This window comes from Tachysurus vachellii, chromosome 3 (assembly GCF_030014155.1).
Source record: "Tachysurus vachellii isolate PV-2020 chromosome 3, HZAU_Pvac_v1, whole genome shotgun sequence".
Lineage (NCBI taxonomy): Eukaryota > Metazoa > Chordata > Actinopteri > Siluriformes > Bagridae > Tachysurus > Tachysurus vachellii.
Genome location: NC_083462.1, coordinates 25,838,862 through 25,865,701, shown reverse-complemented (window position 1 = coordinate 25,865,701; position 26,840 = coordinate 25,838,862). Strand labels below are relative to the sequence as shown.

Below are 26,840 nucleotides of genomic sequence, written 5' to 3'. Positions count from 1 at the left end.
TAACTTAAAGTTCCGTATTCTTAATATACTACTTACTATATTTCCCTTGTTTTTTATGTTTATTTTTCTGTTTGTTTATCCATAGGAAATCTTAGAAGAAGTTGTTCGTGAATTGCACAAGGTGAAAGATGAAATCATTGATGGTATGTTAGGAAATTTCATAAAAAACATATAATTACAGTAAAGTTAGATCTTATTTATGCTAAATGAATCATGAAATAGTAAGTAACTGTTTTTTCTTTTCTTTTCCAGCCATTAGACATGAACTTAGTAGAATTAGCACGACATAGTCTCCCAGCCTCATGTGACCCCTCTTTTATGAGCCCCGACCCCTGGCAGGAACTGCTGTAGCTGAAGAGGGGACGACATCCAGCAACGTTACCGCCATGTTAAAGCAAATGTTTCAGTTTGCTCTAATATGTACTCAACATTGTGGTACCCCTCAGATGTAAAAACAGATGGAAGACATTTGCACTGACTTCTCTGTTTTCTGGTTTAAATTTATATTTGGCAATGACCTTTTCAAGTCTTTAATATCTTTATAGGAATTTCTTCTGTTTCGTCCCTTTTTTTGGATTGCTTTTATTATTATTTATTATTATTATTATTATTATTATTATTACTGGTAGTAGTGAGTATTTAGGTGGTAGTAGGTATTTATTTAGTGCTTTAATAATAATAATAATAATAATAATAATAATAATAATAATAATAGACTGAACATTGCCCATGTTCATGTGTCAGCCTTTTATATTGTTTAACTTTTATTTTCCTTTGTTTGTGTTATTTGTTTCTCACCATGATTTTGTAAAAATCTTTTTTAAAGTACTTTTGGCAACACAGATGTGTAACCACTGACAGGAAGGTGGAACATGACACTGGGGGTCAGGAGATAAACTTTCTTTTTGGATATTACGCTCTTACAAGAAAAAAAATCACTACACCAGAGTATTTGTGATCATGTTGTTAATAAAATGTTTATTGGCTAAAAGGGTCCAGTAAAGATAGTTTGTTTTGAAATTTCCCCTTTTCTGACGGTGTTTTAAAGTACATGAAATAAAATTGAGAAAATGTCTTGCATAAATTAGGTGGTATGATTAATTTGAGAGATTTGTACAGGAATATTCACTTCAAGCACATCCTCTAGAAGTCATAATCAATCATAAGTTATCAATATTCTATTTTATACTTAATTAATAAAACAAGATTTTTTTCAAGTGCAAGAGACTGTTAAAACATGCAAAAGACATCTGTATGTTTCTCCTGAGGTTTTATTTTTACTGACTGTACTTTTTACACAGTACTTTTCACTGTCACAAAATAAATGAAAAAAATCACTCAATTCATTAATGAATAATAATAACAACTCAATTAATTAACTAATTAATCAATTGATCAGTTGATTAATCAATTAATAATAATCATTTATTTATAGATTTCCTGATATGACTTGCTGACTTAATACAACATTAAATAAAACACTTATTTTTGTCGGCAAATTGAGATAGTGAGCCTTCCCCCCCTCCCTCCCTCCCTCCCACCCCCTCTCGAATCTCGCGAGATCTGTAACTGGAGCTGAGAGCTGACGTGAGCTCGTTGTGAGGAAGTAGAATTATCTGTATTATCGAAAAGAGGAGGGAGGGCAGTTATCGTTTCTCTGAGCTGAGGGGGTGTGTGTTTGTGAGACAACGCGCGTGTGTGTGTGTGTGCGCGTGCGCATATGTTTGTGTGCATATGTGTGTATGCAAGCAAGCAAGCAAGCTGGCGGAATTCAATATGGCATCCGGAGAAACGCTGTATATTGAAGCAGACGGCTCGGAGATGCCGGCTGAAATAGTGGAACTTCACGAAATAGAAGTGGAGACGATTCCAGTGGAAACGATCGAGACTACTGTGGTCGGAGGTGATGATGAAGATGAAGAAGATGAAGAAGAAGATGATGATGATGAACACCAGCCTATGATCGCGCTGCAGCCGCTTGTAACAGACGACCCGAATCAGGTCCATCATCAGGAGGTGATTCTGGTGCAGACCCGAGAGGAGGTAGTCGGTGGGGACGAGTCGGATCTACGGACAGATGATGGGTTTGAGGACCAGATCCTTATACCGGTTCCTGCTCCCGGGACAGATGAGGACTACATCGGACAGACTCTGGTCACGGTAGCAGGCAAGAGCTCCATGGGCCGGATGAAGAAAGGAGGAAGCGGTGGGAAGAAAGCGGGTAAAAAGACGTACCTGAGCACTAACGAAGCCACCGGGAGGAAATGGGAGCAAAAACAGGTGCAGATAAAAACTCTGGAAGGAGAATTCTCTGTGACGATGTGGGCGTCGGGTAAGTTTCACTGTCACACACCGTGTAAGTTTCTCAGCTCGTTGTTTTTGTTGTAGATACAAAGCGCGGCCTTGCAGGGCGTTGTCTGTCTGTCTGTACCACTGACTGTACCTCAGAGTAATGACGGGAGAATCGTTTCTGAGACTTCAGTGCGCGAACATGCGAAGAGTTGGACTCTCTTGTGTTTTTGTTTTGAAGGGAAGCCATGTTTTTAAGTGTTGCTGGGCGCCGCCATGTTCCCCGAGTCCAGTATGGCGGCCCGAAAACATGGCGACGGCGCGGCCGAACGAAGATGGCGGCGTTTGCTGGCGCGAGCGCGCTGCTCGTGCAGACTGTAGGCCGCTAATGTGGGAAGCTAACTCGTTAGCACGGCTTTTAATATATACTAAAAAAAATGCGTTACTTTAAGTACGTCCTACTAATTTGGTGGAATAATTCTGTTGTGATAACTTTTATTTAAAAAAAAAACAAATAATAAAAATGAACGTGGTTATCAGTGAGTCGTTTGTATTTCCGTCAACGTCCATTGTTTGTTTATAGCTAACTGGCTAACTATGATAGCATCACCTTATATAGCTGGCTAACTAAATTAGCAACAGCAGCTGTCGGCTAACACTGATAAGCCCTATATGGTTTGGGATTCGGTGTTGATTTAATAATTTAACCCCTGTGCGATATAAACGTGTATTACAAAGCTTTTTTGTTTTAGTTCGACCTCTTTAATTTAATGATCTTTAATAGTATCAGTCATTTAAACACGTATACGCTTTAAATGTATAATGGAGTGAATTTGTCAGTAACCAAGGCAACAAAGCCAAAGAGACTTCCTGTGTGACCAGACGGATGACATCCGGCTTCTGAGGTTTATGTCAATATTTTTCCTGTTTTATTAGTTTGCATGTAGTTTAGCTGTAGCGAATGAACATGGTGTTATGCTATTGATAACAAAAGCCCGTGTATTATTTTACCCTCGTACAACAGTTCGTAGAGAAACGCTCCTGTTTTCTATTTACACTCACCGTCCACTTTATTAGGAACACCTACACATGTATGCAGGCACATAAACAGCCCAGTGGCAGCAGTGCAGTGTAAACAAAATATTGCAGATGAAGGCAATAGTTTCATTAATGTTTACAAATCATTAGAATGAAGAGAAATTGGATGTCTGTGTGAATAAAGCAGAAACATCCTGTGAGCAAAGGGTCTGTAGACTCTCAGAAACTGGCCAGATAAACAATAGAAAATGACCATTTATTTTATTTATTTATTCATTTATTATGAAAACCTGGCACACAGACTAAACCGTTTTGGCATGCTATGAGTCACAGAGATCAGACCTTTTCTTCATTTGGATGATTAATGTGAACGTTATCTGAAACTCTAGTCCTGTATTTACATGATTATTTACATTACACTGCTGCCGTGCGATTGGCTGATTAGCTCACCATGAATATACAGGTGTTCCTAATAAAGTGGCTGAGTATATGCACAGAAAACTGCACCCTCTCTAACAATGTCATTGTCGACAAGTCACAGCCCTCACTAACAATGCCACAAGGAAACTAAAACTAGACTCGATCACGCAGAACAATATTTGTTTAATTTACTGTGGTGTTACAATATGACACCTATACTCACAATACATTTACTTATGTACAGCGTGCAATATTCCACTTCCCTGCTATTCTCACTTCTTGTTTCACTGATTGCACTGCATCGTGTCAGTTTACTACGCACCCGCACTCAGTTTTGATTTGCCAGACTCCTTTTTTATATACATTCTGGAATAAAAAAGTAAATTTGGTTCAGTCATCTGTATTTGTTCGATACTACAAAGTTTTAACTTGAGGTAGCAAGCAGTTGTGTTTTTTTTTGTTTTTGTTTTTTTGTTTTTTATGATTGGGCAGAGATGTCTGTAATGATGTCTGTAAATCTTAGTCAGTGTGTTTTAGCTTTTCTCCTAGAGAGTAGAGACTATCAACATGTACCAAAAATACATCTGAGTTGTTTTAAGCAGTGTGGTGAATGTCAGACGGTGACAGTTGTTTTAGTGCTTCTACCATAATAAAAATTTAGAAGGTCATCCAGCGTAAAAACCTAGGAAATGCGAACCAGACGATCTGCTACGGCTTTGTAAAATTTGTATAAAGAGAGATCTGTTGTATCGTGACAACTATAGTCATTACATCTCTGTGCACAATACAAGTCGGTGTGTGTGTGTATGTATGTGTGTGTGTGTATATATTTATATATATATATATATATATATATATATATATATATATATATATTTATATATATATATATATATAAATAAATAAAGATTTTCATAACATTCTTTGTAATGATCTGTAGTTTGATGATTAATAACGTATTAATAGTTTATAATTTTGTTTTATATATATCAGATGATAAAAAGGACATTGACCATGAAACAGTGGTGGAGGAGCAGATTATTGGGGAGAATTCTCCTCCAGATTACTCTGAATACATGACTGGAAAAAAGCTTCCTCCCGGTGGTATCCCGGGCATTGACCTCTCTGACCCCAAACAGCTTGCAGAATTTGCCAGGTGAGACACACAGACACACGTACACATGTATTTATGTAACTGATGACAGAGGACGGCTACTGTACATGACTTGGTATTTGCTATTCAGACTGACTCACTCAAAGAAAGGTCATTTCAACTGTACTGTAATGTGGTTTCGGGTCAGAACTGACTTGTCAGACGTCTCTGAGAAACATGTAATTTGGCTAATCTGTTTTCTGCTGTTATGGAAAAAGAAATATTTGTTTATGACGACAGCGATTTGGGGCAGTTTATCTCAGCCCTGCTCTTCATATGTGGATTACGAAGTTCGGTGGTTTGGATTGATGTCCACCTCTTCAAAATTTCTATGTTTAGGTTAATTGGGGCATTCATATAAAGAAAAATGGACGCAGATCAATTTAAAAAAAAAAAAAAGCTTATCTACCCAACTATCACCTGATACAGTTTTATCCTGGTTGAGTTAGAGATGGCGAAACTGACATGGCAAGATGGCAGTACTCCAGGACAGGGTGTGAAAACTGACCTTGAGAGAAAGTTAATCGTCTGTACTAATGAGCATGACATTGTGAGGTCAAGTATGTTTTTTTTTTTTTTGTTTTTTTTTACTGATTTTATTTCTCATAATGTGACCGGAACAGACAAAATGTTAAGAATAAAACAAGTAAAAACGTATAACAGACAAATTTAGGTTAGTTTTTTTTTTTTCGTTTTTTTTTCTGGGCTGTTGCCTGGAGATTTGGAGTGCAGACACCACTTTGCTGAGAGAGCAGTGGATCATTATTCAATTTAATTTACCCAACGCAATTTTAGTTGATCTCTAATCTAGAGTTTTCAGACACTGGTACATTTATCTGAGAATGTGCAGACAGGTCTGGCATTTTGCAACCCACTATGAGCTAAATAATGACATGTCATGCGTGTATTTATATCACTCTCTGTGCAGCACATCACGTCTCTAACTACGGCAGCAGAAAAAGACCGCAATAATGAGTTTTTCATACTATTGCATAGAATTCAAACATGAAGCCATACAATAGAAAACCCGTTTTAAATTTATTTCACAGTGCAATCCCTCAAAATTACAAAATCAACCATTTTGTTTATTCTGCCTCATGCAGTATTATTTATTCACTGATAAAGTTTATCTTCTTGGATCTCTTGACATGCTCCATAGGAACAGAAAGCAGATGTATGATAACTGTCACTCAACTGTTCAGCTCACATGTATTCCGATGTAACACATCACAATCACTCTATTGTTTATGGCCTGTTCATTTCCCTAAACACTGCAATGTTTCTTTTCTGTTACGTGAGAAAAGTGGTCAGTATCGCTATTGAATATTCTGACAAATTAGTGTTTCAGCTGCTCAGCACATTGGCTGGAGAATGTGCTGTGACTTGCAATGAATCACTATTAAATGCTCTCTGGTTAGGGATTTGAACGGATTTGTCACAAACTAGAAATCCTGTTAGCAACTAATTACAGATCATAGCTTTGTAATGAACTCTTAGGAAATCAAGAGTAAAGAAATTATTACAAATGATTTTTCTTTCGGCTCGAGACTGTTGTGAGATTAATGGTTTGGGGGGGGAGTAAAAAATCGTGTAGATTTATTTTAACATATTTGTTTAACCTGTGTGTATAATTTACAATGGACGTTATTTTGTATATTGTGTAAAGCCAGCTTTCCAGTTTACACAGTGATGCCCTTATGGCATGGAATAAAATGATTGCATGTTAAAGTAAGGAGTGATTTATATGTAAATCACATGTTTTTTTTACCCTACATTTTAACCTGATAACTATAATAAATATTAACTGAGGTCTTTTCTTACAGTAACAATAGCGGCTCTTTGGGTCGCACCTCAGCACGGTAAGACATGGACCCATGACATGGACCAGCTGTCAATCATACTGGTGTCAGAGCTTGTGTAATTCTCATTGGGTCTATAAGGGGGTAAACACAGGACACACTGGTGGTGTAACTATTGAAGTCGCACAGCTATTTTTATCAAGTGTCTGCGCTGTGCAATAATGTTTGCACATGAGGCAGTACATAAAGACAAGTGTTGTTTTATGAGCAATAAATACAATAGTATTTTGCTTTGATTCATCTCATCAGGTCCATTGTTCTATTTATTCTCTCAGAATGAAACCACGAAAGGTCAAAGAGGACGATGCACCCAGAACGATAGCCTGTCCCCACAAAGTAAGTGTGTTTGTGATGTATTCGCATCCTTCAGCGAAATTTGCGTGTTTTTGTGTGTTTTCAGCATGCAGTAGTAATCCTCTTGTACAACACCAATTTTGAATTCTTAAGAGGTCTTCAAAGCAAATCACAGGTTTATATTAATGTATTTAACTTATTTTAATTCTTTGCACTTTTATAAGTTCTTGGTGTAAAGCTTTGTTTTGCAAGTGAGAGTAAACTTGCATCTGTTTCTTTCAGGGATGCACTAAGATGTTCAGGGATAACTCCGCAATGAGGAAGCACCTCCACACCCACGGGCCCCGGGTTCATGTGTGCGCGGAGTGTGGGAAAGCCTTTGTAGAGAGTTCAAAACTAAAGCGCCACCAGCTTGTTCACACCGGAGAAAAACCTTTCCAGGTTAGTTTCTACAGAAGCTGTCTAACACAATATCTGCCTTCTTGTGAGAACCTGAAAGGCTGTAATCTAAGACTCTTCATGTTTTTTAACCTAAAATTAAAGCAAAGATATATAAAATAATATTATAAAAAATACTATTTCATTGGTTCCCACCAATAACTGGCTCTGTAATCAGAACAGGAGGTTTTTTTTTTTTGCAAATAATAGGGAAATCTGTTTAAGCGTATGTGCTATTAGGTGATTATTAAAACAGTTTTCTTCTATACATTTGTATCCTTTGTGTAATCAAATATTTTTTTTGCCTGCCAGTTGCTATGATTAGAAACAGGAGTAGCAAATCAGGTCCAGCAGGCATTTTCTTCGTTTCTGTTTGAAATCTACTAGCCAGATAGGTGCACTGTAGTTATCGGGATCTTGTGTTGAGAGCTGGTGCAATCGGAGGCAACTACTAGTTTATTCATTTTCATTGCTGTGGTATGTGCCAAATGATTTAATAGATTTATGTCATCAGCACTCCTACTACTGTGCATGTAAATTGTGTGAACATTTTGCACAGATCACATTTTCTTTAATACTTTTTCATCACACTAAAATTAATTCCTGGTTTGTGGATTACCAACACCCAACGTGTGTCTGTATTGTTTTTAGATGCGAGTTTGACTGGCATTATATGCAACAGTGTGTGCTGAAACACTGATTAAAATCAACCACTGAGAGATGTGAGCCTGTTTGCCAAACAGTGGTGTTCGCTACATTTCCGATCTCTGAATTCTAGATATTGTAAAAAGGTTGTAGTAGTGCTCTACAAGCTGCACCAATATTATTTTCTCCCAAGTTCATCCAGGCTGAATGAAATGTGACAGCAGGCCATATTTAGCCTTTGGGGCTTGTGCATGACGTGCAGAATAAACACTTGGCCATACTCAGACTCGAACTTTGACATGCTTTGACATTTGCTACACCCATTGCACATTTAAAATAAGAAAAGGATCCAGTAGAGCATGAGGTTATAGAGGATTTAGTGCTCTATAATTTTTTTTACCAGCTGTGATGAAATGTACATGTAGGTGCTTTAACTGTCAGCATGCAATATCCCCATAATTGGGTCCAGTATGGAAGGAGAATTGCTTGGATTAACTTTTGTTCATTTAATCTCGTTGATTAATCTGGTTAACTATCTTATATTGGCTGAAATTAAGTTACTAAAGAAAAGGCTCATTGACTAAATGTTTTTCAGTTTTCTTCATGCCCCTATTCAGACTGATTTAATTAATCACAGGGAGGCTGGGTAAAAGCCTTTATTCCGATTTTCCTCTTTTTATTTATTTTTGTTTATTTATTTTTTTATTTTTTATGTCAGTAATTTTTATTGGCAGTGTTTTCCAGTTTCTCTAAGGCTTCTCATTCTTATACCTCCTATAAAGGACCAGTAGGTATATACTCAGCTAATATATATTCACTCTGAGTAGATGCAGAGATGTGGTATAATTGCATTATACCCTTTATGAAAAGAAACTTTAGCTCGAAGCATTAATGTTATGGACATGTAGCCTTTAATACAACATGCATGTCTGTAAAAAGCAGTTAAAAAAACCATCAGATTGTATTAATCTGGAGTGTACCTGCATTACGGATTTCTAACAAACATTATTTAAAGCAGAGCTTGAAATAGTTTTTTTTTTTTTTATTTTATTTTTTTTTTTTTTTGGGTATGTTAGACTAGATTAATGTTTAAAACCACAGACAAAAATATTTTCATTAAACTAAATGAAAATATCTGTGTGAAGACATTTTTGGTGCATTAAAATGTGGCCTAATATTATAGGGCCTGCTTGTATGCACTGTAATTGTTTTAACAAAATAAAGTATATAATTTTATACTTCATATGAATGAATGTTTAATTCACATATATAAGCATGGGATATGTGGGGATAGAAAGCTCAATTCTGATTCTTATCTCTCTTCCCTAGTGCACTTTTGAAGGCTGCGGCAAACGCTTCTCCCTGGACTTTAACCTCCGCACACATGTACGAATTCACACCGGAGACCGCCCATACGTCTGTCCTTTTGATGGCTGCAATAAAAAATTTGCTCAGTCTACCAATCTCAAGTCACACATTCTAACGCATGCAAAAGCCAAAAATAACCAATGAACAGCTCTGTACTGCATTTTTTCTTTTACTCCTGAATCCAGCCTCAACGTGACAGCATCTTAAAACACTGGAGGTGTGAACTGTCCTCTTCTGTAGTTCTCCTAAGGAGTGCAGAAATGATGACTAAAAGGACTTGGGGTTTAATTATGACGTATTATAAAGGACACAAGGTGAAACATTGGTAACCCCTGTATTCTTGAATCAGCCCACTAAGCGTGTGGCCCTTACCGAGGAGCAGAGCACGGCCGTGTCCGGCCCAGCTGCCCATCCCACGTTGTGATGGCTTACTGCAGCCAGCAGAATGATGGAACTTATGGACACTCATCTGTAGACATTACTTTTTACCACAGTAAGGAACAAGAACATTTTGGCTCCATTTCTTTTCACTATTATATCAGTTTCATCAGTCTGCATAGATATAGCTTTTAATTTTGTATTTTTCCAAGTGTGCATATTGTACACTTATTTTTGGAATGTACTTAGTAATGCAACCTTGTGATTATTCTTTATCCCTGAAGACTTAAGGATTTGCTTAGGGCGTGTTCTTGAAAGGGTTGACTATAGTTACTGTAAGACAATACTTCAAAAGTATTTTATGTAAAAAGATATTTTTTTTGCTTCATTTCTCTTTGGTTGTAATCTAACCATTAAATAATCTTGTACACGTGTATTGTATGGCTGTGTGATGATCGTGTAGAAATGGACAGTGTGATTTCAAGTGTTTACTGCTTTAAAGCATTCGGTCATCAATTGCTTTTTCTTTTGTCACATTGTCTCACATGGCAAAGAAACATTAATTCACTTTTTAACCCATATATTGACCCATGTTTCACAATAAACCACAACATGAGAGTTTGTTTTCCTTTGTTTGTAATGTATTGTAAAGGCCTAAATCATGGAATATTCTTTGTTAATAATTACATTGTCATGTATTTCAGTCTACAATTAAAACTCAAATGCCTCAATGTTTTCTCTGTGCTTGATTGTATGGACTGTATAAATATCACTAGAAGCAATTAAAGAGCAGAACTATACTGTAGGCCATCCTATTAGTGCTTGATCTGACTTTAGTTGGAAGTGTTTTTATTTTTTTTTACTGACTTCGAACATATAGTGACCTCTTGTGGTTAGGATATAAAGAGGTGAGTCATACTCTTGTTTTCAATAATGATTTCTTCATTATTCTTAAAAAAAAAACACCTTGTGTCAGTGTGTCTGCAATGGGGGATGAGGAACTGCTCTTCACAGAGAGCCGATTAAAGTCTCCTTTAATCAATAATCACTGTTTTTCTATTATTATATGTTATTAAATGTATAAAGCCAGAGAGATATTTTGATTTCAACATTTAAGTCCATCCAGCTCCTCTGATCATCCCTGAGTCTTATCAATGCACTGTCCATGATCCTGACCTACTATGATGATTCATTCACTGATTATGTAAAATAATGCATGATACTGAGTGGGTGGCACCATGGCGCAGTGGCTAGCTTTAACGGGTTACTGTCTGTAGAGTTTCACATGTTCTCCCCGTGTTTATATGGGTTTTCGTCAGGTTCTGTAGTTTCCTCCTATTGTAAAAACAAAACCTGCAGATGAGGACTGGCTATGCTAAATTGCTCATTGGTGTGAATGTGTGTGTGTTTGAATGGTGTCTGGCGATGATCTGACATCCTATACATGAATTCTCATGCCTTGTGCGCAGTGTTCCCACAATAGGATGTTGATCCACAATGACCATTATTAGTAAGGATCAAAAGGTTACTGAGAATAATCAAATAAATAAATGTTCCTACTGGTGTTTTGTTTCTTAATTAAAAGATTTCAGTCAATCCTACTCATTACTGTTAATCACAAGCAACCATAATGACTATGGGAATTTTGTGTTTGTTCACATAGCTTGATCTGTACATTTATTAAAACTAGTGGCACGTATAAAGGCTTTTAAAAGTCCAAGATGAATTTGCTAGATTTGCTAGAATTCAGAATATTCGGTGAGTTTAAAAATTGTATGTAATGTTTGTAAAACATTGTAAAATTGGAACAGCAAGCATTCACTTTTTTGCAAAACAAGAACCCTTTTAACTATTCCAAAAAAGCAGACCCCCTCAGTACAGTTGCTTAACATAATTTTACTATCTGAATTATTTATAGTTGTAAAATAACATTTACAATGACAATTTTTGGACCTTTATACTCTCAGAACAGATTTTATTAAAAATAACATTATCATCAGCCTCTTTGTGTATTCCTTTATTGGGATTTAAATACAAAGGGCCAAGACAAACAGTCTAATAATATTAAGTGAGTTGGGATTTCAGGGGGACACGGTGGCTTAGTGGTTAGCACGTTTGCCTCACACCTCCAGGGTTGGGGGTTCGATTCCCGCCTCCGCCTTGTGTGTGTGGAGTTTGCATGTTCTCCCCGTGCCTCGGGGTTTCCTCCGGGTACTCCGGTTTCCTCCCCCGGTCCAAAGACATGCATGGTAGGTTGATTGGCATCTCTGGGAAATTGTCCGTAGTGTGTGATTGCGTGAGTGAATGAGAGTGTGTGTCCAGGGTGTATGCCTTGATGCCCGATGACGCCTGAGATAAGCACAGTCTCCCCGTGACCCGAGGTAGTTCGGATAAGCGGTAGAAAGTGAGTGAGTGATTGGGATTTCCGGCAAAAATCTCGTAAGAATGATATAGATGATTTTCTTGATTCTGCTTGGCATAAAATGTTTCTTTTTTCTTTTTTCTTTCTTTTTTTTTTATATTCAGTACATTCTAATCTTGACATGTTTATGTAGTATTTGATATTGAACATGAGCCAATGAGAATAGAGCTTTACATTTGTACAAGGGTGAACAGGGATTCCAAAAATAAGGGAAGAGACTTTCCAATAAGGCTCCACAACCTCTGACATGCATATTTGTTATTCATCAGATAGGTATACTATCTCTCTCTGACAGGGATGAAAACAAGTCCACACTGTCCAGGTTTTATAATTCCTCACTACTCTAGAGACAGTGTAAATAAGCAATCATCTCAGTTTGTTGTTGTTTTTTTTTGTCACTGTTGCCTCTGCCTTGCTCATTATGCATAAATATAAATTAAATTTGAAACCACAATTTTCATTCTGAATTTTTATATTCCTCTAAAGCTGATTTGTGACAATGTCCACTGTTAAAAGCACTAGACAAATAAAATTGAATTGAACCAAAAAACATAATTAACATTTGTTGGTAAATCATAGTAGTAGTAGCTTGTAAGATTATATAAAATAGATTTGTTTGTACTTTTATAATTGGTCCATTTATGCACTAGACAACCCATTGTATATTTTATTGTGTGTACTCAACAGACTGAAGAGATTAAATCTGGTGCATTCTATTACATTGTCAACAGAGACTATTTATTATAGTTGCTTTTATTCTGTAATCAGGCTTCAATGGTAAATTGGGATATGTTAAATTATATGCAAAGAAATGTCCATGATAAATCCATTAACCAGTGTTTGTGGTATATCCACCATATTGATTCTCATTTTCTTTTGTTTTTCCGCTGTTGTGCCTAAAGGCTAGAAAGCACAGATATCTTTATATTACCTGACAGTAATGATTAATAATGGTGGTAATGTAGAAAGGCATAACATTAAAACCACTGACAGGTGAAGTAAATAACATTAATTATCTTGTTACAATGGCATCTGTCAAGGGGTGGGATATATTATGCAGCAAGTGAACAGTCAGTTCTAAAAGTTAACATGTTAGAAGCAGAAAAAAATGAGCAAACATAAGGATCTGAGCTACTTGGATAGGTGACAAATAGTGCCTGTAGAAGTAGAAGACCTGATCTTGAGCTCATCTGCAGAAGAAAGTGGCCTAGTCTGATGAAACATGTTTTCTTTTTGATCATGTAAATAGCTGAGTGCACGTGCATGACTGAGGTTATGGCACCAGGATGTGACATATGCAGAAGGCAATGTGATGGTCTGTTCTGATGGGAATCCTTCTGTCCTGGAAATATTCATGTGACTGTTATTTTGACATGTGGAACTGACCTACACATTATTGCAGACCAAATCGCACAATTTTATAGCAGTGCCATCCCTAATGATAGTGGCTTCTTTCAGCAGGATAATGCTACCTGTCATGTTCCCTGCCAATGATTTGAGGAATAAGACAATTAATTCATGGTGTTGTCTTGGCCAAAAACATTTTCCACAAACAACCCTGATTCATGGAAAACTCATATCACACCTTACTGAATTCTAATGTTGCCCTCAGCACACCTTCAGAGCTCTTGTGTAGTCCATGCCTCAACGGGTCAGAGCTTTTATAGCATCACAAGGGGATCTACACTATATTAGGTAGGTGAATTTAATGTTATGGCTATTTGTTTATGCACCTCATAATTCACACAAATCTGTTGTAAGGCCTGTCAGGTCTGTGGGCGTGAATTTAGATTCTGACATTAAGCCTTTCCTGTGAAATCTACTGCAACACAAATTTCCTATTGTCTGTGAAGGAGCTGCCAACAGCGGATGCCTTGTGTGCAGCGAACGGAAGCATGTTTGTGTGTCATGCATGTGTGTGGAATTTACAATTTATCACTGGGAGGAGTCTTCTGCTAGGGTGTTTGTTTAGGTTTGGAGCGATTGTGAAAGGTGGTGGGGAGCAAATGTTCTACTTCTCATGCAGTCAGGCCTCCTGCCCAGAATGAGCATGAAAAACATGGGTGTTTTTTGCCTGTTCATTAAGCATTTCCCCTCAAGCCAAATCCTCCGCCTGCTTCATCATGTTTCTGGGCATATGCCACTGCAGTTTGTCAACATAATGAAATGGAAAAGTGGATTTAAGCCAAGCTGTTTGTTTGCCTTGATGCAGTAATAGTAGATATGCTTTTCTTATTTTGTCTCTTCATCATAGCTATATTATTTATTTACCAAAGGTGAATATTTTATTTAGTAGCGTTTAGTAGCATGCATATCTAAATGAAAATGCATTGCATGTTTGTGCTTATGTGTATTCGCATGGTTATGTATATGTGTATTTATGTCCGTGCACATGCATCTGTTGGTGGTGTTATAACAGCAGGTGATGTGATTTCAGAACGCTCCAGACTTGAAAAATCCTGTGTATCTTTGCAGCAAGCAAAGCCTGCATTTCACATATAGTTATGCAGAAATATGTTGCCAAGGTAACAAAGTCATGAAGGGCTGCATGCAGATCCCCTTGAATTCCATGGAGTTGGGGAGAGAGTGGAAAAAATCGTGCATGTGCCCATGATTGATTAATGCATTGATAAGTGGATGATTGTGTTTCATTTAGCTGTTGAACTGACTAAGGAGAGATGCTTTACTGAACATTTACTTTTGTGTGATTATTGGATTTATTCTAAGGCCAAGCAATCAGAAAAGACATAATGTATCATAAGCTTATTATCATCAGGTTAGAGGCAATTGTATGCTAAGGATCATGAATTCCAAATGTCAGGGTTAAATCATAAAACAGCTCATTTGTTTAGTGAGACAGTGTAGATTGAACCATAATTAAATCTTAGGTATAATTTCTAAAATTGCTCATAAAATGTTCATCAGTGATGCTAAAGACTAAACAATTTGCAATTACCTTGAAAGTTTATATCAAAAAGGCATTTAGGAGAAAGGAAGGAAATTGGACTGAGGTAGCACACCACAACATTATTCATTCATTCATTCATTCATCTTCTACCGCTTATCCGAACTACCTCGGGTCACGGGGAGCCTGTGCCTATCTCAGGCATCATCGGGCATCAAGGCAGGATTCACCCTGGACGGAGTGCCAACCCATCGCAGGGCACACACACACTCATTCACTCACGCAATCACACACTAGGGACAATTTTCCAGAGATGCCAATCAACCTACCATGCATGTCTTTGGACCGGGGGAGGAAACCGGAGTACCTGGAGGAAACCCCCGAGGCACGGGGAGAACATGCAAACTCCACACACACAAGGTGGAGGCGGGAATCGAACCCCGACCCTGGAGGTTTGAGGCGAACGTGCTAACCACTAAGCCACTGTGCCCCCCCACCACCACACCACAACATTAGTGCTAAGTTAATACAGAATATTAAAATAACCATTTTTGTGAATCAATTCATGTTTTCCATAAGACACTGCAGCATTTGAACAGTTTTACCTGAGTTCTATGGCAGGCCGTGTTAGTCTAGTCTTGAGTGTTCTTTAGGCTTTACCATTTCAATTACTCGACTGTATTCTAGACAGCACTTTCCCAGAAGGAGTAATCACATTCAATATTAACAAGGATGTTCATTCAGAGCACATTTTCCTGCATTAATAATGCATATGCTTGAAATTGCCTCTGCATATATTATAATTCTGTTTATAATCCCACTCCATAGGAATGCAAAGTCCAGTCACTGGACACATGAAAACCAATTATTTTTTGCTCTCATTGTAGACATTTAATTGGAAAATCAATAATGCAAGAAAGACAAAGTTGATGCTTTTTATGTGACAAAATATAATCACATCCTTTGTATGTTTGCAGAATTGATATGGAGAGATTCAGCTTGTATATACTCTACACTCTTAGAAAAATGTTACATCTAGGACTCTTGGACTCTGTGGTTGTCCCATTAATCATTCTATCAATATGCAAAATCCTACAACAGAGCAGTTCCATTCTTTCAGATAACTGTTCCAAGAAATATTAACTATACAACAGCCATTTGAAAAGGCACTTGCAGAAAAGTAAAAAATAAATAAATAAAGTGCAACCTGATGGAACAATACAGACATGTTACCTGTATATCATTAAGTGCTAATTAGCTGATTTTATCGGCTTAACAGGAAATTACTACCATTTTTTGTTTGAGAGCTGCAAGCCTTTATTCAGGAATATCTTAAGTGGTTGACTCTTCTCCTATATGAGGGTAATTAAACTGAAACTCTCATTACCTTGGCCTTGGTATATCAGTGCTAAAGTGGCATTGCACCATATGGCAGGAGTAGTAATTACTGACCCTTTACGAACAGGATGAGCTCTGTTTATCTGCAGCTGACTGAATCATAGCCCAAGAGCTAAGGAGCTCCTTGTCGGATTTCAAGTGAGGCTCTTGCCCCTGATACTCATGTTTTATTTATGCGCCCTTATGGGACCGATTTGAGACTGTCACACAGCGTGCTAAAGTTTGCAGCATTTTAATACTGATAATGAGCAGAAGGAACAATGACCTGCCCTCCTCATGTGCATGAATTAATCAATCCTTAATTGACATCATAGCTTCCAGCAGTAATGTTAATACCCTAATCTGTTCAACACCATATTCCATGGTTGCATTTATCCATCCATAGGCATCATTTACATTTATTCTTTTAAAATGATACCTGGCATTTATCTCTCCAGTGGCGCATCCAGCTAAGTGGAAAGACACAAATCTTTTTACTGCTGATGCAAATTATTGCCAATTTAAACCCATTTGTCCTTTAACAGTCAACTAAAGTGATGTTCTGTAATCGGTGCTATGGTGGATGCAGGCTCGTTGTCTGTGTGAAATTTAAGGGCTGCTTTTATAAGCATGAGAGCTTGTGAGAAAGGGAGGGGAGCAGAGTCTCCTGGGACTAGAATGGCCTCTTTCATAGCCTTCTTGCCATTCCTTTGAACAAACAGAAGACCTCAGAGAGCCTATGCTTGCGAGAGATCCCCTCTCCTACTCAGTGCTGCCGTGGGAGCTGAAGATTAACATTTCTAAAAATAATTACCGCACAACCTTCACTGCTGCAGGCTTATTCAGCCATGAAATATATTACCTCCACCTAGCCAGAAAGAACATGAGCTCATCTCTCCATACTGGAGATAACATCAGAATGAAATAGTATTGACAATGCAGCTTTCTGATCGCTTCATTGTTAGACTCCATGATGTATCTATACCTGTTTTCTAGTCTGCAACCTCAAAGCTTGCCAACGGTTGTTAACATAATCATTTATATTACACTGCAAAAAATATCTTAGCAAATGAGGATATACTGGATAAAAGAAATGTTAGCTGATATATTTCATTATCGTTTTATTATAAATTGTACCAAATATGAGACCTTTAATCCTATTTCTAGACAGGCTTTATTATCATATTCTGTAAGCACTTAATCTTGCCTTTTAATGCATGAAATGAGCAAAATAAGATCATTTTAATCTTGAAATGAGTAAAACATATCTTGGCTTAATAATCGAATAATGCTTGAATTTGCCCATTTTTTTGCAGTTTACAGACAGAAATGCAACATTTCCCCCCCACAACCTGGCTATTTTTGTGTGTTGTGCATATAAATTTAGCTTGGACAGTAAAACAAAATCTGTAGTGTTGTGGCATGATTTAGGTGGATTTTAATTAAGAGTATTTCTGAATCCAAACTGCTCTCCACAACCAAATCCCCTATTACCCAATCTAATTCTGATTTATTCCCAGCTCTTTTACCATAACCACACCCCCTGTATTGTGGAAATTACTTGAAGGTTTGTTCACTGTGCAGTTAATAAAACAACGCTTTCTATACAGTGTACATTGCTGTAGCATTATACAGCGATTAAAACTGTCGTATCGCATTGTCCTGTGCGTTTGGATGGCTTTAGAACAAAGGGCAGGAACCATTACACTTATCTCAGTACACTAATAATGGAGCGTAATCAAGAACAATATTGATTACAGGGTGAGTTTTAGCAAATAAATATTTATGTCCACTAAATGTGCTGCCTATTAGTTCTTACTAATGATCACATCTCAGGTTGGTTATATTGGCAAGCTTGTTTTAAATATCAGATGAAAACAAAGGGGCTTTTCACATTTTATTTTACACAACATAACATGTTTATACAGGATGTACTGTATGGATTACTCCATATAACAAAGTAATATACATGTCAACTGCATTATTTAGTATATGCAGAAAATGGTATTTTGTTTTTACTTAAAAAAAAAAAGAAAAGACATTGATCAGTCTGTTGCCTTTTTTCCCCCTGCTATGTAAGGTGACATGTCATGTCCGAGGCAAAAACCAGATACTTTTAAAAGATTTGAGTGTTTCATCTGACCTATAATAAATATAATAATAAAATGGTCTGTAAGTCTACCAAAAACCAGTGTGATAAGGTTGTAAAAAACCTAATTAAAGTGTGCTTTCTAGAACCCATTCTGACCTTGACAGTGAGTCTTTTCCATGGATTTTGGCTGAAACATCCAGCTGGGGAAGATCTCCACCACTCATGGACAGACTGCGTTTAGAGCGAAGGCTGCCAGTCTGCTGTGGGAAACTCCCATAGCTGGTTTGCTTACAGGAGTCTACGTTTAAAGAGTGTCTGCGACTCACTCTCATACATCCCACTGGAACAGTCATGTAGCGTGAGGACTCTAGCTGTACCTTTCTGGACACTGGAATCACTGTGGTAGAATAGACCCGTATTTGGGCAGATTTTGGACGTGCCTTGGCTGAGTTGTTTTTGTTGGTGTTGTCAAGCTCCACACTGATTTGTGTGTCTGGTTTTTGAGGGCCTGTAGGTTTGTGTGAGGCAGCATGCATGGGACGCTGGGTGTTGGGGGAGGCAGGATGCCAGCTGTGACTGGCAGCAGAGGTAGTAACGGTGCAGTCAGGAAGGGCAGGTTTAGAGGGCAATGGCCCTGGTGTAGTTCCCAATGTGGGCACTGACTCCAGCTGTGGGGAAACTTTCCGACATGCATCCATCTCCACACCCAGAACCTGTTTAGACATAGACTTGATGATACCACAAACCTGCAGCTGCTCACTCCTGGATTGAGAACGAACTTCTCCTAGCTCTACTCCCTTGTCCTCTCCCTCCTGGTTGCACACTCGATAACGTACAATAAGGAAGATGATGAAAGACAAGACTGAGGCCACAATGACACCTCCAATGATGACAACAATGGTACCTCCAAGGAACTGTGATTGCATGAAGTGGCATCGGAGGTACTGGGGCTCTGTTGCAAAGTGAACACACCCCACCACACGGGTAGCCGTCAGCGTGGTCATAGCGTCATCGTAAATCGCAAGAACACAGAGGTCATACGATGTCCCAGCTGCCAAGTTGTTCACCAGGATGTTTTTACTGGTTGGGGGGATCATTCTGCAAGGACACATGGTTTAAAAGATCAGCAAAATTTAAATATAATTATTCTATTACTCTCTGTTACTTAGAACTCACTGGGCTCATCTGAAGCGCAAAATATTGGAAACAAATAATGGAAATATGAATTAAATGGCATGAGAGTTCCTTGCTGCTGATGTCATGCACTTGAATTTCCTTTGTGGACTGTTTAAAATATAGCTGCTGATTTATCCCACAGTCCTTCTTACTTCCACAATAAAAAGCCTGTGAATTCTCTGAACACTATTTAACTTGATAAGAATCATGGTTTATGTTTGGGGACTATTTCAAGTGGCATGCGAGTAATTCTACATTTCTACAATGCTTAAGTTTTATTCAACTCATGAAACCACAAAATTGTGTATGCAGGTTTCTACACATAACCTACACAGTCTGCTACTTCCAAAATGCCATTACACTAAAATTAAGAACAAATAAAATATAACCGCTTGCATAATAATGCTTATTATATAAAAATGTCCTAAATGTATGCTCTTACCTGTAGACTAGCGAGTCATCATAAGTGCCATTGTACTGGATTTGGAACATACGAATCCCTGGTATATTCCGTTGTAAGTTAAATTTCACCATAGCAGAGGAGGATGTAATTTCAGAAATCAGCACCCGTTTATCCTGCCCAGCTTTGGTGTTGCTAATGGCAGTGCCACTGTCTCCACCTGATTTGGTGGATGTAGCAATATCTGAGGATCCAGGGTCTGGCTCCTGTACTAAACTTGTATCATTAGTAAAATGCGGCAGTTTGATAATAAATAGCTGAACAGTCTGCTGTGCTTCTCCTGAAGGATTGGATGCCACACATGTGAACGATCCAGAGTCTTTCACTGTGCTTATGAGGATATCTAATGTCCCATCAGTGTGCACAACTGTTCGGGTTGAGTTAGACACTAGTCTACCATCAGGGGCAATCCAGTGAATAACAGGATCTGGGTCACCCCGTGCTTTACAGCGCAAAGTAACATGTTGGCCTTCTAATGCCCGGGTCTCCTGGGAATGACGTGTGATGAGGGGAGGCTCACACAGGAACTCCTCTTCAGACACTGTCCAGAAGTAACGTCCAGAGAGGTGCTGAGGAGCAGCGCAAGTCTCCAGGTCATCCTCACGCCGTAGTCTCCTCAACCATAGCAACTCACAGTTGCAGCGTAATGGGTTCCCCCCAAAGCTCAATGCAAATGATGATGGACCCAAAACACCTGATGTGGCCAAAACACCTGCACGCTGGAAGACTGGATCAGGTGGAAGCTTCTGAAGCTTGTTGGAAGTGACATCCAGACGTTTGAGTTTCATGAGGCCTGAAAATGTGCCCTCAGGTATATAGTCTATCATGTTGTGGTCCAGACTTAAGGTGTGCAGACTAATCATGTGCTGGATGGCCACCCATGGGGCACTTTCTAGATTATTGTAGGAGAGATCAAGCTCTTCAAGGGCCAGGAGGTCGTTAAAGGCTCCTATGTGAATATATGTGAGCTGGTTGTTGTTCAGAATGAGATGATGAAGCTTTGACATGCCGCTAAAGGTGTCATTTGTGATTCGTATCAGACGGTTACTGTCCAAATGCAGGGCACGCAGGTTCTCCAGATCATTGAAAGCGTGAGGTGTGATAGAGCCTATTGTGTTCCTGGAAAGTGTCAAGTCTACAAGCTTGGTCATGTTGGCAAAGTCCTTCCGTTTGACAGTTGTGATAAAATTGTCACCAAGTCTCAGTTCTACTGTGTGTCTGTCAATGTCTGGGGGAACAAAAAGCAGCCCCTTTTTGTCACATAAGGTGGCTAAGTTGGGAGGCAGCACTTGGCAAAAACAACGTTTGGGACATATTTGGATCTTCTGGGCTTTTACTGCCATGATCATGACCATCAAATAAACAAAAATGGTCTCCATCTGGGTTCACTGTTGTAATACCACCCCTGTGAAGATGAACCAGAAATATCTTAGTGAGTAATTCAAGTCTACGTAGTAAACAGGATAGCATAACAATACCCATAAGTCTGAGTTCTAAAAGATTTCAGACCATGAATTGATGAAGAATGTTCCACAGCATGAAGAAATGCACAGAAATGGGCCTAGGACAGATCAACTGAAACACCCGATGTACTGATTCACGGTTTTGGTATGATAATGCTTAGCCTTTCATCTTTGTATATAAAGGGATCAAAGACTCCTCTGGTCATCCAGTTACTCATTGAAATTAGGCTGATGACTCCAAAGATCATTTGGAGACAAAGAGAAGGGATCAGCGCAGATGCCACATCAAGAGGGAGACATGGTTCTGTTCATATTGATTTTCCATAGTGCTTCACTTCTGCTCAAGTTTCTGTCTATACAAAAGTAAGGAGGAATAAAGTATATATTCAGTGACGCTTGACAGATATATAACCTTGACGAGGATATAACATTTAATACACCCTTAAATTATGAATGATGAATTTATTCAATGTTTTAAAGACTATTTATCGTAGAGCATATATAAAGTGCTTATTATTTTTTAAGAGGTAAGTATTTCTATACTCTTGTTCCTTTGTGTTCTGTATAATATCCATTGTATTGTAGTATCTTTAGTACATTTGATTTACTACTGTTGTGTGATTTTTTTTACTACTGTTTTGTGCTGTTTAAATCTGGATATCTAACTTTGACATTTACCATCAGGGGAACTGGGTGTTTAACTAGATTCGCACAAGTGCCCAGGGTGCCTCAACCTAACGTTAACTGTCATCTGAAATGCAACTGTCATGTATCATGGTTACAATCATGTGCGACTTATCAGATCAAATTTTAAATCACTATGTAAAATCAGCCACAAAAAAGAGCTATCTTGACACATACACTAAGAAATCTTAAAGGCCTAAAATGATACTGATAAGAAAAAAATGATTGTGCATGATAAAACTTCATTGACAACCCTGTCTTTTCAAATTTAGAAATGTTCTGCTTCTGATCAAGCTAAATAGCTACTGTGTTACTGTGAATATTTGTGACATTTTGCCACATTAGGTCACCTGTAATGCATATTACAGTTCATATGAATTGAGCTGTTCAATGAGCACTATTTTATCATGTCAAATGCCCTTCGCATCATGCCACTTTATTAACCAACTGCTGCTGGTACTGCAGGCCAACCAGCTGTCTGCTTTAGCTGGCAGAGCTTCTGTCTGCTTGCTGGGCTGAAGTGGAGCCGCTATTACCCCCCACTGAAACACTGCATCAACTTGCTCAGAGCAGAGTTTTTTCTTCTATCCCAGAGAAAAACATCAAATGTGAAAAGGAGAGCATAAATGCATCTTTAGAGTTTTCTGGGGTGCTTTTCATAACAGATGAATACTTTCGCACACTTTGCAGATTATCATACAGTGTCAGATTGCAGACGAAACCTGATACATCCAAACCCTGCTTTTACAAATGCTCATAAATTCAGGGCTATTATATCTTACTTTCTGGCGCTCCTTTTAGACAGCTTCTGCCCTGCACCATGTTGTTTGTGTATCAGGGTCATCTGGGATCAGGCTTTAGACTGCAGTAGTCAGATGTTTTGGATTATCAGGCTGTCAGGACTGGTTTCTGCAGGTTTCTTTATTATGTCATTACCTATAAACCAAAATATAGCTGGCAATTTGAAATGTATGAATATCTCTCTGTATTGACCTGCTATAGCCACTTCTATGCTGATACAACATAATTTAGAATGCAGTTTCCATCAGAAAATATTTCAGATGGAAACTGCAAACCTACTGGACACTAGAGCTTTCAGTGACAGAAACATGTCTGCCCAGCTTCATGCTTAAAAGGCATTTTCATTACTTGTCTGGTCGCTCAGGCGGCGGACGGATACCGCTAATGGAGCAGTGGTGACTACTTGCACACTGTCACTAAAATCAGGTCAGTAAAATCTTCAGCTCATATATTTATCTCTCCTTATTTGTTTCCCTTCTCTTTTTTTCTTTCTTTTTTTTTTTTGCTAAACATGTGCAGTTAGATTCATTATGATTCAGTCCCTTTTCCAATTACGCACAGGTAATTCATCCATACACAATAAATTGGGATGACCCACATGCATATGACATCACCATTATCAGGTATGTGTAATGCAACAATTATTGAGATATTATTGTTAATGTGACCCATGTAAGTGGAGAGCTGAAATGAAATTGAGCACAATATCTTGCACTCAGCTTTATGAGTGAGCTTTAAAACACGTCTCTCTAACATCCATGGTCTCTCACAGAACCTCTTATTCCACAGCCTTTATTATAGTTCCTTAATTTATAAAACCACTGACGGTTAATAAAGTAACAGTTTAGAAGTTTAATTTTATGCATATATATATATATATATATATATATATATATATATATATATATATATATATATATAAAATCTTTAATCAGAGCTTTAATTAGTGCTTGTTATAGCATGGCAAAGTTAAAAGTGTTTTAGATAAATAAATAAATACATAAATCCCATCATTTTCTAAGGACCACATTGAAATAAATAAGCTTAGAGTGTAGCGAAAATGTGAAGCCTCAATAATAAAGTGATCATTGCCATAGTGTATTGAGGAGGTAATAAGATGCTCAGTTTGTCATCCTAATACCAAGGTTAGGTTGAAAGCCATGCATAATTGGTTACCACATAGCCAATGCATTAACAATTATTCTACACGACGATTATTGTCGGGTCGGAAACGACTTTGCAATGCAATCCTAGATTTCTGGTGCGATTGCAGCTGATGTATAGAATTCTGTGACCTTGCAATGTACTATCTACACTACCAGGATACATTCTCCATAAGATCATATTTCAACAATCGACCGTCTCTGTCCAAAGAAAGACAAAATAAAGAACTTTAATTTACGTTTGCATTTCATATGAGCAAAATGGCAGCAGCGTGTAAAAGAAAAGCATCAGGGTGTAAACGCCTTGTACAAGAATATTACCTTGTGTAGATTTGAGCCTTGCTTCGTGCAGCACACCGCCCCTGTTCCCAACAAATCCCGCTTATTCCCGTTACAGCATGATCGCCCAGTTCCTCTGAGCACGGCTTCTTTAGCTCTGACCGTAATAAGCGAACGAGGGATTACTAAATAAAACAATGCAAATGAGATCCCATCTCTGCGGGAGTAACAGACGTCCAGCTCCAAGCAGCCTCTATGAAATCCTCACATGCGGATGTCTCTCTGTCTCTCTGTGCGTGTCCGCATTACGGCTTTACGCACTGGAAATGTCTCAGTGGCCGCCGATAGCAAACACACAGCGCGACTGGTCTTGAACTGGGATCGCATCTCAGCAGGCCAGGGCAGATGTTTTTTAGCATCTCTTGGTTCACCCGCCCCAAATATGGCCTCCAGTGGTGTCAGTCTGGAGCAGCGGAGCAGGTGTCACATCCGCGCTCTTCTCCGCGCGCCGCCGCTCTCTGACATGATGACAGCACAACGCAAGCCGCAGCTGGACGTGCGTGGCTTCAGATTAGAGATCAGTGAAAAGCCCCGTTCCGAAGATGATCTTAATTGTTGCTGTCTGCAATTCATCTAATCCACAGTATTGCTTTGCAGGTTTACAGACGGGCATGTCATCACTCTCACTTCCTCTATAGGTTTTAACACTAATGGGACCACTTAAGCATATTAGCTCAGCTGAATCAACAGATAAATGTCACTATCAAGGCTTTAATCTACGTATTAGACTGGTTAATAACATAAACATTAATGATTAATAATTCTGTAAGTTTTAATATTATATTTGGTTTAAAACTATTATATTCCAGACCAAAAAAAAAAATTCATATTAGAAATATTAATATAACTTCTTTTCAGAGTGTTAAGTGATCATAAATGCCTTAGATAAACCAGTTCCAATGGTCACCAGAACCAAGCTGTCCCTCATCCAGTTTATGCTGCCAAATTGTGCAAACATATGTACACTGTTGGTGAGTTTTAAGACAATTTGTGTCCTGTGTTCATGTGCAAGGTCTGTGCAACATAATGCATTCTCATGCTACAAAATATGTCCGCTCCAATCCGAGATGTGGTAGCTCAGCGGTTAAGGTGTTGAACTACTGATCAGAAGGTCATGGATTTGAATCCCAGGTCCACCAAACTGCCACTGCTGGGCCCCTGAACAAGGCCCTTAACCCTCAATTACTCAGTTGTATACAGTAAATCGAAATAAAAATGTAAGTCACTCTAGATAAGGGTGCCTGCTAAATGCCAGAAATGTACATGTAAATCTGATGCCAGTGCAGTGTTTCAGGTCAGTATTAGCTCTGATACCAACACTCATTATCAGAGTGGTGCATTGCAAGGAATCTATACATTTCTTGGTTAATTTTGAATTATTCCCAAAGCTACAGTACATATTTGGGTCTCATAAAATAATGAAAAAGGATTTCACTAAATAAGTCTAAGCATACTACAGGCCTAATTAAACCTTACATAACTTTCAATTCCCCATCACTGTAAAACACATAAGACAAAGAATGCTTAAATTATGAAGGCAAAGCCCAGTAAGCCATAGTCTATTTCCCACAATCACACACCAGGGATAGATCAAATTGTGAACAACAATAGAAGTAATGAAGCTCCTCAGCCAAATCTGTAAAGCTAATTATAATTAAAAGAAAAGCTTTAATGTCTTTTAGGATTTGTTTTTACTGAGATTCGTCAGCTGCTTTACTGTAATCTTGCTGTTTACTTATTTGTTTGAGGAACTGAGCATAGGTAAGAGTATCAGCTCTTTCTCCAGTCCTGCTTCTGACTTCTAAAAACATGGCCATATCATCTCTTGGTGGGTCTGCAATACTGCGATTCCACAATGGCTCTGAGATGCCTAGCAGCTCACGGACACATGCTGAGATTGCCTGCAAAAGAACCAAAATAGTGAGAGATTGATCTCCATTATGAAATGCTTTACAATATTATAGGGCTTCTACAGGCTTTTAAAGTCTTCTCTTCTATAGCTGGTGTGACTCCATTCAGCTCTGAGCAAAATATACCATACTCAAAGATATTCTGAAACTGGTGTAATTATTATGA

General features: G+C 38.3%; 4 protein-coding genes across 6 annotated transcripts in view; 2 read left to right on the top strand and 2 right to left on the bottom strand.

Annotated features, from left to right (window-relative positions):
• Window positions 1-1,210, top strand: part of evlb (Enah/Vasp-like b) — a 31,091-nt gene extending 29,881 nt beyond the window's left edge. For both annotated transcript variants that reach the window (XM_060865013.1, XM_060865012.1), the window contains exons 12-13: window positions 86-143; window positions 253-1,210. In XM_060865013.1, coding sequence (XP_060720996.1) covers window positions 86-143; window positions 253-290 — 96 coding nt within the window. In that variant the 3' untranslated portion in view covers window positions 291-1,210. The remainder of the gene's footprint in view (window positions 1-85; window positions 144-252) is intronic.
• A 427-nt stretch (window positions 1,211-1,637) lies between these two features.
• Window positions 1,638-10,613, top strand: yy1b (YY1 transcription factor b). Of its 2 annotated transcripts, XM_060866471.1 has the most exons (6): window positions 1,638-2,332; window positions 4,741-4,903; window positions 6,724-6,759; window positions 7,035-7,095; window positions 7,336-7,494; window positions 9,466-10,613. In XM_060866471.1, the coding sequence occupies exons 1-6, from the start codon at window positions 1,735-1,737 to the stop codon at window positions 9,646-9,648; spliced, it is 1,200 nt and encodes a 399-aa protein (XP_060722454.1). In that variant the 5' UTR covers window positions 1,638-1,734; the 3' UTR covers window positions 9,649-10,613. The 2 variants fall into 2 exon arrangements, with proteins under 2 accessions (XP_060722454.1, XP_060722455.1); XM_060866472.1 differs by lacking the exon at window positions 6,724-6,759 and having other exon boundaries at window positions 1,640-2,332.
• An 8,052-nt stretch (window positions 10,614-18,665) lies between these two features.
• On the bottom strand, window positions 18,666-25,083 carry lrfn5b (leucine rich repeat and fibronectin type III domain containing 5b). Its single transcript, XM_060866470.1, has 3 exons — window positions 24,747-25,083; window positions 20,297-21,719; window positions 18,666-19,776 (listed from the first exon to the last, which is right to left on the bottom strand). Exons 2-3 carry the CDS (start codon window positions 21,691-21,693, stop codon window positions 18,804-18,806), a joined length of 2,370 nt encoding a protein of 789 aa, XP_060722453.1. The 5' UTR covers window positions 21,694-21,719; window positions 24,747-25,083; the 3' UTR covers window positions 18,666-18,803.
• A 1,021-nt stretch (window positions 25,084-26,104) lies between these two features.
• The window catches only part of LOC132843277 (sterile alpha motif domain-containing protein 15-like), a 2,001-nt gene continuing 1,265 nt past the window's right edge, over window positions 26,105-26,840 (bottom strand). The window contains exon 3 of the mRNA XM_060866473.1: window positions 26,105-26,665. Within this exon, the coding sequence (XP_060722456.1) occupies window positions 26,456-26,665 (210 nt within the window). The 3' untranslated portion in view covers window positions 26,105-26,455. The remainder of the gene's footprint in view (window positions 26,666-26,840) is intronic.